This window comes from Ursus arctos, unplaced genomic scaffold, assembly GCF_023065955.2.
Source record: "Ursus arctos isolate Adak ecotype North America unplaced genomic scaffold, UrsArc2.0 scaffold_36, whole genome shotgun sequence".
Lineage (NCBI taxonomy): Eukaryota > Metazoa > Chordata > Mammalia > Carnivora > Ursidae > Ursus > Ursus arctos.
The window spans coordinates 14,641,139-14,657,412 of record NW_026623050.1 but is presented as its reverse complement, the minus strand read 5'-3'; the positions used below and the strand labels follow the sequence as shown (position 1 = coordinate 14,657,412).

Below are 16,274 nucleotides of genomic sequence, written 5' to 3'. Positions count from 1 at the left end.
AGGTTCTGCAATGCAAACAATGCAAATGAAAGCCATTGTTGGCTACCCTTACCCCATCACATACAATAATTATTTCAAGACAGTCACTGCCGTTGGAGGCAAAGAGAGTTGGACTGATTCTCTCAGACCGGCAGTGTACATTTGCATGACCTTGTGGGAAACAATTTGCCAAAGTCTGTCATGAGTCTTAAAAATTGTACCTGTTGAATAAAATACAGATCTATGAGTTAATACTGATTATACAAAGAAGTAAGTACAGAAATAGAATAGATGCTAAATTTAGTGGGCGTAAGATAAAAAATAGAATATTTGCATAGTCTCAGAGTATCTCCTCATAAGCTACTTATTCCTAACAACAAGTAGAAAAATTGTAACTTTACAGTGAACGTGCCTGCAGACATCACCTTCGTTTATTGATCACCATCAGTGATGACACACATTGACATCCTGTTTCCTGAGGAACACACACGTCACTTCTGTGGCATTCATGCCAAAAATGGATGACCTGAATTTAATAATGAAGTACTATCCGAGAAACTCAAATTGAAAGGCATCTTACAAAATAACTAGTTGACACTCTTAAAAAAAAAAATAGGTTTGAAAGACAAAGACTGAACTGTCCCTAGAGTGAAGGAGACTAAGGAGACATGACCACTAAATGCAATGTGGAATTGTTGATCGGATCCTGAACTAGAAAAAGGACGTGAGAGGAAAATTGGAGAATTTTGTATAGGGTCCGTAGATTAGTTAATAGTACTGTATCCTCATTAATTTCCTGATTCTGATCATTGTTACTGTGGTTGTATTTGGGGACGGTGATAAAAGTTATATGGATACCCCAAAGATACAGACGTAGTGAAGAGAAGGGCCATATGCACCCCAATGTTCATAGCAGCAATGTCCACAATAGCTAAATTGTGGAAGGAGCCAAGATGCCCTTCAACAGATGACTGGATTAAGAAGTTGTGGTCCATATATACGATGGAATATTACTCAGCTATCAGAAAGAACGAGTTCTCAACATTTGCTACAACATGGACAGCACTGGAGGAGATAATGCTAAGTGAAATAAGTCAAGCAGAGAAAGACAACTATCATATGATTTCTCTCATCTATGGAACATAAGAACTAGGATGATCGGTAGGGGAATAAAGGGATAAAGAAAGGGGGGTAATCAGAAGGGGGAATGAAACATGAGAGACTATGGACTATGAGAAACAAACTGAGGACTTCAGAGGGGAGGGGGTTGGGGGAATGGGATAGACCGGTGATGGGTAGTAAGGAGGGCACGTATTGCATGGTGCACTGGGTGTTATACACAACTAATGAATCATCGAGCCTTACATAGGAAACCGGGGATGTACTGTATGGTGACTAACATAATATAATAAAAAATCATTAAAAAAATAAAATAAAAAAATAAACACATTTGATGGGCTTTAAAAAAAAAAAGTTATGTGGAAATTAATTGTGCTGTTTTTGCAATTTCTTTGTAAGCATGAAATTAGTTCAGAAGCAGAACTTAGAATTTTCTAAAAACCTGAAAAACTTTTGATTTCTTTTTAACATTTAGGCTAAAATAGAGACCTCAGAAAACCTAACTAATCAATTATGGCCTGGCTCTTCTACTTCTAATACAATTGTCAAAGATGATATTCTGCGACTTAAAGATGAAATTGACGTTTTACAACGACAAAATCAGGTAATTAAAAAATTTCCTATATTTTGTGAGAATTTTTACGACCTCATTAAATTCATAGGATATAACAGACTTTTCAAAAATCCAGAGGCAATGTGATTTAGTAGACAGATTTATTAATAGGTGAATAAGGATTCCAGTTATTTCCCTTTATTGGTCATAAGGTCGTAGTTTCATCAGAAGGTAAATTAATGTAATTCCAGTTTCCTGCCTATAGAGAAACATAGCTACTAGAGGTGTTCTTCTTTTGACCAAAAAGTTAAACCTTGTTTATTTTTATAGTTGTGAAGATTATTGAATTCCAAGACTTATTTTAATTTTTTTTTTTTTTTAAGATTTTATTTATTTATTCGACAGAGACAGAGACAGCCAGCGAGAGAGGGAACACAAGCAGGGGGAGTGGGAGAGGAAGAAGCAGGCTCACAGCAGAGGAGCCTGATGTGGGGCTCGATCCCATAACGCCGGGATCACGCCCTGAGCCGAAGGCAGACGCTTAACCGCTGTGCCACCCAGGCGCCCCCAAGACTTATTTTAAGACATTGGTTAGCTGATACTTCTCTGGTTAAATGTTTTCATTTCATATAGTTCAAAACGAATTCAAAATTTTGAGTCTTAACCCTATCAGAAAGCTACTTGTCAAATAAATGAATCTATACTCTTATAGGGCTTAAAGAGACTTTGTAGAATTATGAAAATGATATATCAATGTTACAGGGTAGAGATAAAGCACAGAGGATATTAAAAGATAAGATTGGACTAATCAGTGAAAATGATGTTTATTTCTTCTTACTACTTTATTCTTTTGTATTTAGGAACTTAAAGAAACTGAAGAAAAACTGAGAAATACAAATCAAGACTTATGTAGTCAGATGAGACAAATGGTACAGGATTTTGACCGTGATAAACAGGAGGCCGTGGATAGGTAAAATCTATATAGAAGTTTAATGCCTGCTTCCACCCTCCATCCCCCCTCCCCCTGTGCTAAAAAAGAAAAGATTCAAGAGAAGTTATGGAGTGAACCCTCCCTGCTGAGATCTTAGGCTGAAGAAGAGGAGTGAGTCCCTGGCTTCTCAAATTAGAATTCGGAACACGTTTACCACGGGAATGGTGTTGTGTAGTGCTTTGGGTTCTGTGGCACCATCAAAACTGTAGTTCATTGAAATAGTATAGCTTTATGGTTTTTATAGACTGTCTGGAAAACTATTATTTATAAGGAAGAAATCTGTGGGAGGGAGTATGTCTTCCAAATACCAAATCATAAATTTGGAAACAGATTTTTGGAACATAACTTACTTGTGAGTTGGGTACTGCTAGTATTTATGTTTAATATAGATACCTTGGAATTGTGGAGCTATACCCTATTATTTCAATTAATTTTTTGTAGACAGTCCTCAACCGAAGACTATTATCTGTTTGAAGGACTGTGGCATTCTCATATCCAAGTTTCTAATTTTTCTCTAGAAACATTTGAAGAAAAATTTTGAAGATTCTTTAAGCTCATCCATTGGGAATTAATTATTACCACTTTTGGTTGGGGAAAACCAACCTGACCTTAATTCTAATTTGCATCAGAGGGAGGGAGTGGGTAGGGAAGGAAGAAAAACCAATTCATCTTGGTGTTCCTAGTAATGCTGGGTCCTGCCGTAGATTCTACTGTCCACTCTCTTTTTCCAGGTGTGAGAGGACTTACCAGCAGCACCATGAAGCCATGAAAGCCCAAATACGGGAAAGCCTGTTAGCAAAGCATGCTTTGGAGAAGCAGCAGCTCTTTGAAGCTTATGAGGGGGCTCGCTTGCAACTTAGGTGAGAACAAGAGAGTGTAGGTACCCTTTCAGCTGTAGAGACAATATTCTTCTGTTCCGTAGTTGAGAGGCAATTGTTTTGCAGCCCTTGTATTGTTTTGTGGTCATTTAATTGCTGGTTTTGTGTGTCCAAGGTCTGACTTAGATAAGATGAATAAGGAGATGGCTGCTGTGCAAGAATGTTACCTGGAAGTGTGCAGAGAGAAGGACGATCTGGAATCGACTCTCAGGAAGACCATCGAAAAGGAGCAACAGGCTCAGGAGAAGGTACGGGACAATTTCACATTATCTTTGCTCCATCTCATCCTCTGGCCTCACTGTTGTCATGGAAGCCAATCCACTTGTTCTCTTGTGAAATGGAGAACACATATGGAGAAGTCGCTTTACTTTTGGCGGTATCACACCAATATAGCTCAAAAAATATAGTAAATATTGAGATGAGTATTAAAACCTTAGTAGAAAATGGCATACATATAGGAGAAAAGGATTCTTCCTTATATATTTATTCTAAGAGGCAAAACAGGGTTCTACAAATAAATAAATAAAAGTGGATTCAAGTCACTGTGAGTCTGAAACGCAGGATCTTCGTTTTGCAGTCATTCGTTGGCTGCAGGTGAACCTACCTAGTCTTGTGAGACTAGTCTTGCAGACCCATTATCCTCTGACCCACTTCTCTTTCAGTAGCTAAGTGCCATTTTCTTCTTCTGGGGAGAAGGGCAGGAATTTGAACTTGGGACTTACGACAGGGAAGGTGGTGCTATGGAGCTACGGAGAGCAAGGTCACATTGTTAGTGTGACCCGATCTTTCAGGGAAGTTCTCATTTTTAGGGAAGCCGGAGGGGCTACTCTACTCCCTCCTCCTGCCTGAATCTTCCAAGTTGCCATTGGTGAGTGTCCAGGAGTAAAATCACATGTAAACAGTCACCCCTCTTTTATTCCCTGTCCTGGCCGGAGTCTCATCCAGACGCACGTCTGACTCTCCCTTCCACTTTGGACTAGCTTACAGACCACAATTTGAAAGCCACCTGCGTCAAGATTAGAAAGTATTTTTAAAGCCTTGAGTAAATGTTCTATACAGAGGTTTTCTGAAAAAAGTTACATTAAAGCAGGCTATTGCTACTACAGACTTAAAAACAATAGTTAAGAACAGGTGAGGAATTCAGCTCATTTAATATTTTGATTATTTTTGAATAGATTAGTATGGTAAAAAAACATGCCATGTATCCATATCATCTAATGGAAAAAGAACTTGTAAAGGGAGCTATTTTAGTTAGTGCTGGCAGTATAAAAGTTAGAAAGGATCTTAAATTACTTAGAAATTAAGGACTTAACTTTCAGTAATGTTTAAAAAAAATTAAAATAGGGAGAAGATCTCTACTGTGATTCTTTCTTTTTAAATATATAAATTGACAAGAACGGAAGAACAGTTCTCTCAAAGAGGTCATTCTTTTCAGGAATATATTTTCTGGTACTTTTAAAAGAATCAATTTAGCTATAAAATTGGATCTCATATAATCAGTCACTTGCAGTTAACAGCACATACGATATTGGCTCATGAACGCTTGTGCACCGGGGCAGGAAGGAAGGTTAAAACTGCTATTTGGCCCTTCCAAAAAAACTTAGAGGTTAAATTTTTTTCTTTAAAAATTTCAAATTGTCATACAGTGAAATTGACTCTTTTCATTTGGTGTAGAGTTCTATACATTTTTAACACGGGATTTAACACGTGTATAGAGTGATGAGGGTACAGAAGATTTATCGCCCTGCAAGACTGCCTTGTGCTAGCGTTTGTCGTTATACCCACCCCCACCAAGAGGGCCAGATCACTTACCACACTAGAAGTATAATTCCTTCCTTCTCTGGGAATACTTTAGGTTTTTATTTAGACTTACATAAACCCATTATAAAACTTAGTAATCTTTATAAGCTGGTCAGAACAGAACTTTAAAATTAAGAGAATTTATTAATCTTTTCATATCCTCCAGAGGTAGGCAAATATATACTAATCTGTTTTCCTAGGAAATGTTTCACATGCACACCATGGAAGAATCTTACTGAACTCAAGGAAGCTAGGGAACTTTTAGGGTAGTCCTTCTCTGCAGGATGTAAGCCATTTTCCCTGCAGTTGGCTTTCAGGTCAGTAACTTAGTCTGGATACAGAATTTATAAGATAGGTAACCCCAAGAGTCTGAGGGTGTATTTTCCTGTTCCATATGTGCTCTTTTCTGAAACACTTATTGAGTCAGGCTATGGGTTAAGTAGGAGTTCAATTCCAAGTTTTAAAACTTTTATTAACACACAGGACTTTCCTCACATGTTAGCTTGGCTTGTTCAGAAAATGGGGAAAAAGTCATACACACAGAATGCTTCAGACTGTGTAGTAATCATTGGAGGTCATGAATTTGCAGACAAGGCAAAGGTGGGCAGTATTCCCATTCATAATGTCATTTCTATACACCTTAAGGCTCATTTATACAATTATAATCCATGCTAAGTCAGTCCTTAGACATTAGAGTTCTTTTGCTGTCTGGACATGCAAATCAAGTTTAACTGTTTTAAAACCATCCAAAAATTGACTTCTCTTTAATGATAAAACTTTAAAAATTAGATATCCCTGTAGTATGTTCAAATGGCAGATCCCTGTGCTCAATAAATCTATGACTTTACTTCTGTAAAGAGAAGGAAGCAAGGTTTTCCTTGCTGTGGTAGATTGCAAAAACGGCCACAGGTTCGTCCCGTCAGTGAATGCATGCAGTAGTGTTGTAGTGTGACTTTGTTGCTATTCTCAGTAAAAGGTGGTCTGTTTCTCATCCCTTGAATCTGATCTTGGCCACATGACTTACTTTGGCCAATGGGATGTTAGTAAACAGTATGCAAAAAGCCTTAAAAAGCGTTTATGCATTGGGGCTTACTGCTCTGAGGAATGCTGTGACCACCACCATGTGAGTGATCCGGGATAACCTGCTGGCTGGTGATACATGTGACCAAGTCATCTTTCTAGCAGACATCAAGCTAACTCCCAGAGATGTGAGTGAGGCCATCTTAGACCATATAACCTCAACTGCCTGCAGAGATCAGCTGCGTTAACTTAGGTCAGAACCACCACCCAGCTGACCCAGAGAATCATGAGAAATAATAGATGTTTGCTGTTTTAGTTTAGTTTTGTTATCGTTAAATTTTGGCTGGCTTATTATGTAACAAAGCTGATCTTTGCACAAACATACAAATACACATAAAATTGGTAGTTTTCTGCTGTGAGTCAAAAAGAAATGTAGATACATATGGAAACAACTCCTGAAGGAGAGATAAACACAAGTAAGACAATTTGAGGATTCCTTCTAAACTCAACAAAAAATAACAGTGATATATGATGTGAGCCTGGACAACTTTCTCAGCCATGTGACTGTGACTGTCCTATAGTGTTAGTACAACTATGGTTTCCATGACCTGATTGTGAGGAAATGGGTCCTTTAGTCACCAGAGAGTTTCTGAAATCATACAACACCGAACAAAACTTGGTGGCATCTTTTTGGCCCATGCCATTGGTGGAGTGGAATCAGATGGCAGTTCGGACCAAAATAAGCCAGGTCAGGTGTGAACCAGAAAAAACCCAGACAACCAGGTAGTCATGAATCGAAATTAATGGTAAAGAGACAGCACAAACTCTGTTGCTGCCTGGCTTTAGGTATGTGAAGTGTATACTTCTCTGGCATGATATTTTGCGGGCTTCAGTGGCATCTCAGTGGAACATCCAGAGAATTGTTTTAAAAAATTTCAAATGGAAACTGTTATAGGTCATTTTGATCCCTGAGTAGAGCTTTATTTGAGTTTTTCAATCAGTTGGATTCCTAGCGTAAATAGAGAATGTTATATTAATACTTCAAATTATTAAATTTTATCTGACACTTGACAGTTACTATTTGATAATGCTTCAGCTAGTTTTGATAAGAAATTTAGCCTTTGGTAATGAAAAAAATATACCAATCCGAATTTATTGCAGGATGCATAACTTTTAAGATAGAGTAATAATTTTTGGGGCGCCTGGGTGGCACAGCAGTTAAGCGTCTGCCTTCGGCTCAGGGCGTGATCCCGGCGTTATGGGATCGAGCCCCACATCGGGCTCCTCTGCTGGGAGCCTGCTTCTTCCTCTCCCACTCCCCCTGCTTGTGTTCCCTCTCTCGCTGGCTGTCTCTATCTCTGTCGAATAAATAAATAAAATCTTTAAAAAAAAAAAAAAGATAGAGTAATAATTTTTGGCTTGCACTGAAATACAAGACTTCCAGAAGTATACATTTTTTTTCTGGACTGTGATATCTAATGGGTCCTGTGATGGGTGGGGTGTAAACATAAATGTCAGTTTCAATTTTCAATTTTTAAAAAGTTGGTCTTCTGGGAATATATTTATTGAATAGTTAGATGCTTTTTCTTTTAATATGGCCATCTATAAATTTTTTTCCAATATTTGAGATCTAAGGTCTTTACAAGACATTTTATTAAGCCGATTGAGTTGGCATGTAGGAAGATCATTTGTCTCTGTTGCTGCTCTTACATGCATATAACCATTATTTTATATATTTGACTTGGAGAATATTAGTGTTATACAGAGATATTTACTTGAATTTTGTTTAAAGAGACAGCTATTGGAGGAAAGAGAAGAATATGTAAGCAAACTGCAGGTGGAACTTGAAGAAAAGTGCCAAGATACCCTTATGATGGAAAAGAACAAGTGGCTGAAAGAACAAGAAGCTGATATTAAGCAGCAGGTTGAAAATGAAGTGATGTTAGCCAAATCACACTGGGATGAGGAACAGAAAGAGGTGTGGGTTAAAATTTCTTTCTAGTGACCATGTTTTAAAAATGTAGTATATTAACTGTTGAGAGACAGTTCCTCCGAACAGACATAATTTTTAATTGCCAAGTACATACATAATCATTCATTTCACATCTCAGAATTGGGCTATAGGCAGCTTACATTAGTTTTTTATTTTTTAAAACTCTCCTCACCCCCCTTGACTCTTCAGCCCAATTCAGGATATAATGGTTTTTGGAGGGGCACTTTTTTGATTCCTCAAAATGAAACCCACATCTAATTTCATATTGTGGAATGATTCAGATAACTCTAGACCAATCTATAATAAGAAATAAATAACCTGAATTGTTGCTTAGAAGAAAGAAGTAATGACTGGGCAAGCTCAGAAGCACAAAACATTACCTCTGTTACCTAAGTAGCAAATAAGATCGCTAGTAGTTTTCTAGTAAATTTAGAACCAAATTTCTTGAAAACTTAATTGGAAATGAAATAAATTTTCATGTTTATTGAAACTGGATTCTTTTATCCACAAGATTGCTACTAACTGGAGGTGGGACCACATAAAGGTGGACTAGTAGACCACTGTCCTGTCTTTCGGCCTTCCCTGCCTTCCATCCCCAACTCCCTACTTCCGATAGCAATTCATTAGTCTAGTGTTGGCGCTTGAAATTCCTTTATTTGTCATGTTTTAATATAAAAGTATATATTCTGGAATATATATGTTATATGTATTTACATATATAAGATCTGAATGGCACAAAACAAATTCTCTATTTTTACATTGTTGCAAATTGTTTTTTAGTTGAATTTGCTAACCAGTTATTTGCCAGGAGGATGAGAGAGAGAGCTAATGTTTTTGTGAGACTGTCCGGAAAGCATAAACTGTTACACAAGGTTGCCATTTCAAATGCAGCAGTACAACCTGGGACTGTGGTAGCCAGGGAAGCAGTTTGAAAACTCTGGATACTCAGAAGGTGGAAAACAGGAAAAGGAAAAAGCAAGTTTTGCTGTTTCACAGTTTTGCCTAAGACTGACTGTGTTTGGATCCATCGCAGTACACTGTTGAAAGTAGAAAGTTATCATTAAGACACTCTTTTAATAATGCCCCCCCTTCTTGAATACACAGTTGACTCAGTAGAATTTAATATCATAAGAAACAAGATTCTAATATGTTCAAGTAAGTAAAAGTATTTTTTAGATTGTTCAATTTTAGGTTCATTAATTAGACTTAACCCAGTGCCTGCTTTGTGGAAAGCCTGGTGTTGATAGAAAAAACACATATTAATAGAACTTTTCTTCTTAAAAAAAAAAAAAAAAAGGATTAATGCCGTCTTTGTAGTGGCAATGTCAAATCTTCTAGAAAGTTACATCTTGAGAGCAAGATAGCCTGACCTTATGCAGTATACTTAAATTCCTCTCTGTGATTTATGTTATGTATATAGGGTCCAACAGTAACTTTCAGATTTACTTGAGAATATATTTTCATTGAGTTCCTAAATCTCATGTAATTACTACAACAATTTCTAGATGGTTTTCAAACACAGGTGTGGTTGCTCTTTTGGCTAGCTACTAATTCTAGTTTTTGCTTATTTGAATATTTTTTCATACGATTTTTCTTCTGAAAACAGATCAAACAAGAACTTATTCAACAGCTTGAAAAGAAGTGGCAGTCTAAGCTGGATCAAACCATAAAGACCATGAAAAAGAAGACTTCAGATTGTTGCAGCCAAACTGACCAAGTAACTGCCATGGATGTTATTTCCAAGAAAGAGATGGCAATCGTGATAGAAGAACAGAAACAGAAGATCCAGCAAGATTTAGAGCAAGAGAAGGAGACAGCTATCAGTGGGGGCTTGAAGAAACTAGAGGCTGAATTAGAACTCAAATACTGTGAAAAGATTGCCAAACAGGTAATATTGCGATTTGTTATAGTATAATTATTGGAACTCTCTATTAATGAAAATCTGTAAAATTGTACCATTGAACTTGTTCATAACTTTGTATTTTAAAAATTTTGTGCATTCTAGGGTAGAGAACCTCTTATTTGTTACTAAAATTTTCTTCATTATATTTCTGTCACAAAGCTGTTACCCCCTTGGTTTTTCTGTGTAATTCTTTAAGTTTTCAGATTGTATGCTCCTTTTTCAGTCTAAGCATTAGGATTCTTGAGGTTAAAGGTGGTGGTTTTACAACTGAATGAAACGCAATTTCACTATGAATCTTTCATATCTAACTTTATAGAAAATACTCCACTGAAGTAGTTATAGAAAAGCAAACTTAAAGCAAGTAAAATATTTAACAGTGTTTACATTGAGACTTGCAGAGCTGAATCTGCAGGCATGCCCCTTAAATGGGACGTTGTCTGTAAATCCCATATACTGCCAGAAAGCGGTGCCATTGCCTCCCCTTGGAAGCGCTCAGAAAGCTAGCTTGCTTTCCACTGGGGCATGTTACTTGATTTCCAAGAAATGTCATACTGAGAAAAGTATAGCTCTGTATAAATGGAATAAAGAGTTAATATTTTTTTTATCTGTATTATTCTAGTGATTCTTGAATTTTTTGGTTTCAGGATGCCTTTACACTTTTAAAAACGTAAGAGTTTAAAGAGCTTTTCTCTGTGTGTGCGATATCTATTTACTGTATTGGAAAATCTGAGAAATTTTTAAAAAAGAATACTGAAGCACGGTTGAATTGGCTGTCAGAGCAGTGAGATATCACATAGCATGTAGCCTCTGGAGCATTGTATTATTCACACGTGGAGTGGGACTGAAAAAAGATAAGGTCTGAATATTATTTTGAGAAGAGTCTTGACCTCACAGAGCACCTGACAGGGTATTTAGTCCTTTAGAGGTCCCTGGACCTTAGTATAATATTCTTTATTTTGTATTTACTATTCTAGACCTATTACTCTTACAAACTCTTTAGATAATACCTGAAGAAAAGTTTTATATTTTTTATTTTTTTATTTTTTATTATTTTGTTATGTTAGTCACCATACAGTACATCCTTAGTTTTTGATGTAGTGTTCCATGATTCATTACTTGCATATAACACCCAGTGCTCCATGCAATATGTGTCCTCCTTAATACCCATCACCGGCTTATCTCAATCCCCCCACCTCCTTCCCTTCTAAAACCCTCAGTTTGTTTCCCGGAGTCCATAGTCTCTCATGGTTCGTTGCCCCCTCTGTTTTGCCCCCCTTCATTTTTCCCTTCCTTCTCCTAATGATCTCCCTGCTATTCCTTGTGTTCCACGAATAAGTGAAACCATATGATAATTGTCTTTCTTTGCTTGACTTATTTCACTTAGCATAATCTCCTCCAGTTACATCCTTGTCGATGCAAATGGTGGGTATTCATCCTTTCTGATGGCTGAGTAATATTCCGTTGTATATATGGACAACATCTTCTTTATCCATTCATCTGTTAAAGGGCAACTTGGCTCCTTCTAGAGTTGGGAAATTTTTTAAAAAAATATATTCAGCTTTTGATAAAAACTTGGCATTCTGCCTGTTTGTTACATTGTTCTGTATGATTTTACAGGGAATCCTTATAGAATGGAAACATAGGCAAATATATGTAATGGTATCAATGGCATCTTCGGTCAGTTAAATAATTTCCTGAAATGTTTAAGGTGTGAAAAGAGTTAAAATGTTCTACAGGCAAAGAGACGTGTTTAGGGGTGCTGCTCTGGTGTATATACAATCACAGATCTTGTAAAGAAAAATAAATAGCATGATATAGTAGAAAGGAAATATTCATAATAACTTTTTAAGGAATATAAATTTCTGTAGAAGCTTTATCTTTTCCCCATATTTTTAACTCCCTGGAATTCACCTGTAAATATATTTAACATTTTACAAAACACTTCAGCCCCTTATGTCAACTTTGGTTTTGTATGTTTGTGTGGATATAGGTATATGTGTGTCTGTGTGTATTTCAAAATAAGGAAAGATTACTTAATAAATTATCTTGTGGTAATCCGTGACAGATTTATAACCAGATAGTTCTCATAATTCATCAAGTCTTACATTTTTCCCTGAATTAAGGTATCACCCTCATTCTTTAGTTGTGAACTCACGATAGACAGCAGGAAAACTTGTTAGGTACAAGGCTATAAACTATATTGGTGCATGCTGGCATGTGTTAATGTGTTTATATGTAAGGCATGAGGACTGGGATATGGTGGGTGTACTGACTAGATAGCAGCTGACCCCAAGCATCATTCCTGCATGTCTTCTTTTTCTTAAAGAGAAATAAGAGTTTGTTGGAAATGGCAATTGGTACTTTGTATGAAGCTTTCCAGTAATGGTATTGGCCATCGAACAATTATAGATTCCTGCTTCCTGTGGTGGCTTTTGCATGGAACAGTATGGGAAGTTTGAAACAGAAGGATTAGAATCTACTGTTTGGGGCAAGGTGGAGTACTTGAAGTCGTTGTAACTACTGTAGTGCAGTACAATGTGAAATACACATGAAATCGTAGTTGCTATTTACAAATGGGATCTTTCTGAAATTTTATACCCCACTTTACCTCTTTCTCTTGCAATATCCAATTGCAGGTAGAAACAGCTGTACAAAATGCTCGTCATCGATGGCTGGAAGAAATGCCTGACCTTGCAGAGTATAAAGCACGTGTAAGAGCAGAACAGAAGAAGTGGGAAGAACAACAAGACATCACTGTGGCCAGACGGGTAAGCTCTGTCCTGGAAAGAAGCTTCAGGAAGGCCTCTCTTCAGACCTCTCATCTTCGTCCTGGGAATTTGTATCTACTCACAGTGTTATGGAGATTAAATACAATCATGCATGTTAAGCATTAGCTCAGAGCCTGGCTGATGATGTCTGTTCCCATCATCAAGATGAGGGAGAAAGAATATATTTTAGGGTCTTGAAACTCTCGTAATCAGGAAGGTAACCGTAACTGTGAAACTAAATCCCATTTGATCTTGCCCTATCTCTAGGAGATATTCAGAACAGGTGTTTATCTCGTAGTAGCTGTACAGTATCCTTTCACATGCTTTGTTTCCTGTGCTCTGTCAGTAGTCTTATAATCTCCTTGGAAAATAGCCAACTCTCCTTTCCAGATATGTCATGTTATTTGTCCAGAAACATAATCATTTTTTTCTCCCAATTTATTCGAGTAAACCAATTCTAATCAAAATGCCAATAAACTGAACATGGTTTTGAAATTTGCCACAATAATACTAAAATTTACTTGGAAAGGACTAGAAATTTTTTAAATGTTCTGGAAAAGAAATAGTAGTCCAGCCCTAACACATAATAGAATATGTTGGAAAACGACAACTCAGTGTTGAGTCACAAAAAGAGAGTTCTTTTTTACTCTGTATTATACAGATTTCAGAGATAGGACCAACTATGAATAGAAGCTTAATTGTTTCAAAACAACGGAATAAGGAATTATTCTGTAATCAATAGTCTTATGATAGCCAGATAGCACTTTGGAAAAATTACGGTTACCTGTGCATGTATCACAAAGTCTAAGTTGATTAAGAAGTTAACATTTTTAGGGCAACCCTCTTGGGTCCCTCTCTCTTTGGGAGCCTTGTACTATCGCTCAATAAACTTTGCTTTACTATCACTCAATGAATTTTGCTTTGCTGCCCACCAAGAAAAAAAAAGGAAAAAAGAAAAAGAAGTTAAACATTTTTTAAATCAACATATAGAAAAAAGAAATTGAATATTTCAGATCTGTACCATAATAACTCAATTTTGGGACAACAGACATAGCAGCAAAGATACAGTAAGAGGATAAAATAGGTTCAAACATTTAAAACATTTTTGCTTTTGTAATAAAAAAAAAAGTGACAGGATAATAAAAATAAGGAAATAAGTGAATTAAACATGAGAAATATTATTACTAATATATGATAAAAACAATACAAATTTATAAGAAAAACAAGAATCTGTGGATAGGATAGATTCCACATATTTGTGGGATATGGACATATAGTCTTCATGAGAAGTCCAAATAACCAACTTAAGGTGCTATTTTATGCCATATGTGTAAATTCTCTCTTCTTAGTTATAACACAAAAAATACAAGAGATTGCAGTGACAAGTATATACTGTTCTCCCAATATTACAACCATTTTGGAAAATAATGTAACAGACATTGTAAATCATTCATATGTGATATTCATAATCTTACTCCAGGAAGTAAGGAGTTACTTAGGGAAATAATTCAGCATGAATAAACTATTTTAACATTTTTCTTAAGTTATGTGATAGTAGATTGGTGTTCATTGCATGCTCTATACTTTGTAGTATGCTGACATATTTCAAAAGGACATTTAAGAGGGAAAGAGAAAGGAAATAATGTGATGATGTGCATGTGTTTCAGAGCTCAGAAGTCAAGAATAATAAAGTTGGGTAGAATATAGAAAATAAAGTAGCCAAGAGATCTTTCCTTAAGAACACAGAAGACCCGAGTATATGGGAGTGCAGAAATACAGAAAGGAGAGGACAGTGTGTTGCTTCTCAAACTTCAGCAAGCATGAGATTCCCCTGGAGGGTTTGTTAAAGCAGATTCCTGGACTTTTTTCTTAGAGATTGTGATTTGATGGGCCTACAGTGAATCCTGAGAATCTGCATTTCTAACAAGCTCCTTGGTGATGTGACCCTGCTGGTTTTTAGAGCACACTTGGGTGTGTAGCACTATTCTAAATAATTATTCAGCCACAAAACATAATGTTAACCTCTTGTGGATCCTTCCTCCAAAAGAAGGTGAATAAGGGCCAGTTTCATGGCATTGGCTGGAGGGTTCTTGTAAGATTAGAGTGATCCATCAAGATCTGTAAAAATTTAAAGCCAGTTTGTCCAGAGTCCAGAAGTTGTCACGTGGGTTCAGTGGTTCCTAAACTTAGCTGCACATTAGAAAATCTTGAGGATCTTTTAAAAAATACTGTTGCCTGGCTCCCATCCCCCAGGCTTTATGTTTTAATGGTACAGGGTGTGGCCTGGGTATTAGGATTTTTAAAGGCTTCTCAGGTGATCTAAAGTGCAACAACTATCAGGAACCCCTGAGTTGATTAATGCTGTCAAATTTGCTTTGCACAACTTCATGTGAGAGAATGCACACTTTTGGTGAGGTCAAAAGGTCATCCAAATTCCCTAGGATCTGCCACCTCCACCAAGTCACCTGGTAATGATTTTCAGGCATCCACTGTGACAAGACTGTTTTCCCTAATAGCACTCTTTAAACATGTTTCACATCACTACTGAATTATTTTGCTGGTAGCAAAAGAATTTTGCTGTGAATTCTTTTGTAAAGCTCATCTTAGATGGTGGGTTCCCTTAGTAAATTTAAAATACAGTTCAGAAATGTTGATTTACGTGCAACTGTTCAGGAATACATCGTTGAATAAAGGTGTATAACATGTTTAAGAATTCTTTAGTTGAAGATGTTTGCTAAGATTATATAATACCTGAAAATTTAGGAAACAGATACCCTATTTCAACATCCAGAACATATATATAGATAGTATTGATTACTAGCAATCACCACTGTCCAGGCCAAGCTTTTGGAGATGCCCGCTTGTTTTAACACTTACATCCTTGTGACTTTTTTGAATTTATAAAAGAGACTCAAGGTCGTCATCTAATCTGCGCTTTATGGAGATGAAGGCACTAAGTATAAAAGAGATTAAGTGGCTTTTCTAAGACCATGCAGCCAAAAGTAGTAACTACATAACATTTATTGAGTCTTTATCTGCCATGCTCTGAACTAAGTGTTTTAAAAGGATTTTTTTTTCTTTTGTCATTTATTCCTAACAAAATTCTATCAGGTAAGCATTATAATTGTCCCTGTTTTATAGTTGAGGACCCTGAGCCTCAAAGAAATTGAGGAATGGACCCAGAGTCCCACAGCTGGTCAGTTTACTGTGGTAATGTGTCCCCAGAGCCTGCTCTGTTTAGCACCGTGCTAGGCCGCGTCAGCAAAGGTG

At 36.7% G+C, this 16,274-nt stretch overlaps 1 protein-coding gene across 4 annotated transcripts in view; it reads left to right on the top strand.

The window, feature by feature from the left end:
* Positions 1-16,274, top strand: part of CEP152 (centrosomal protein 152) — a 92,552-nt gene that overhangs the window by 52,591 nt on the left and 23,687 nt on the right. For 3 of the 4 annotated variants that reach the window (XM_048219030.2, XM_057306220.1, XM_057306218.1), the window contains exons 14-20: positions 1,574-1,702; positions 2,512-2,621; positions 3,374-3,502; positions 3,636-3,768; positions 8,133-8,318; positions 9,940-10,221; positions 12,873-13,004. In XM_048219030.2, the coding sequence (XP_048074987.1) occupies positions 1,574-1,702; positions 2,512-2,621; positions 3,374-3,502; positions 3,636-3,768; positions 8,133-8,318; positions 9,940-10,221; positions 12,873-13,004 (1,101 nt within the window). The remainder of the gene's footprint in view (positions 1-1,573; positions 1,703-2,511; positions 2,622-3,373; positions 3,503-3,635; positions 3,769-8,132; positions 8,319-9,939; positions 10,222-12,872; positions 13,005-16,274) is intronic. The other variant, XM_057306221.1, reaches the window with a different exon arrangement.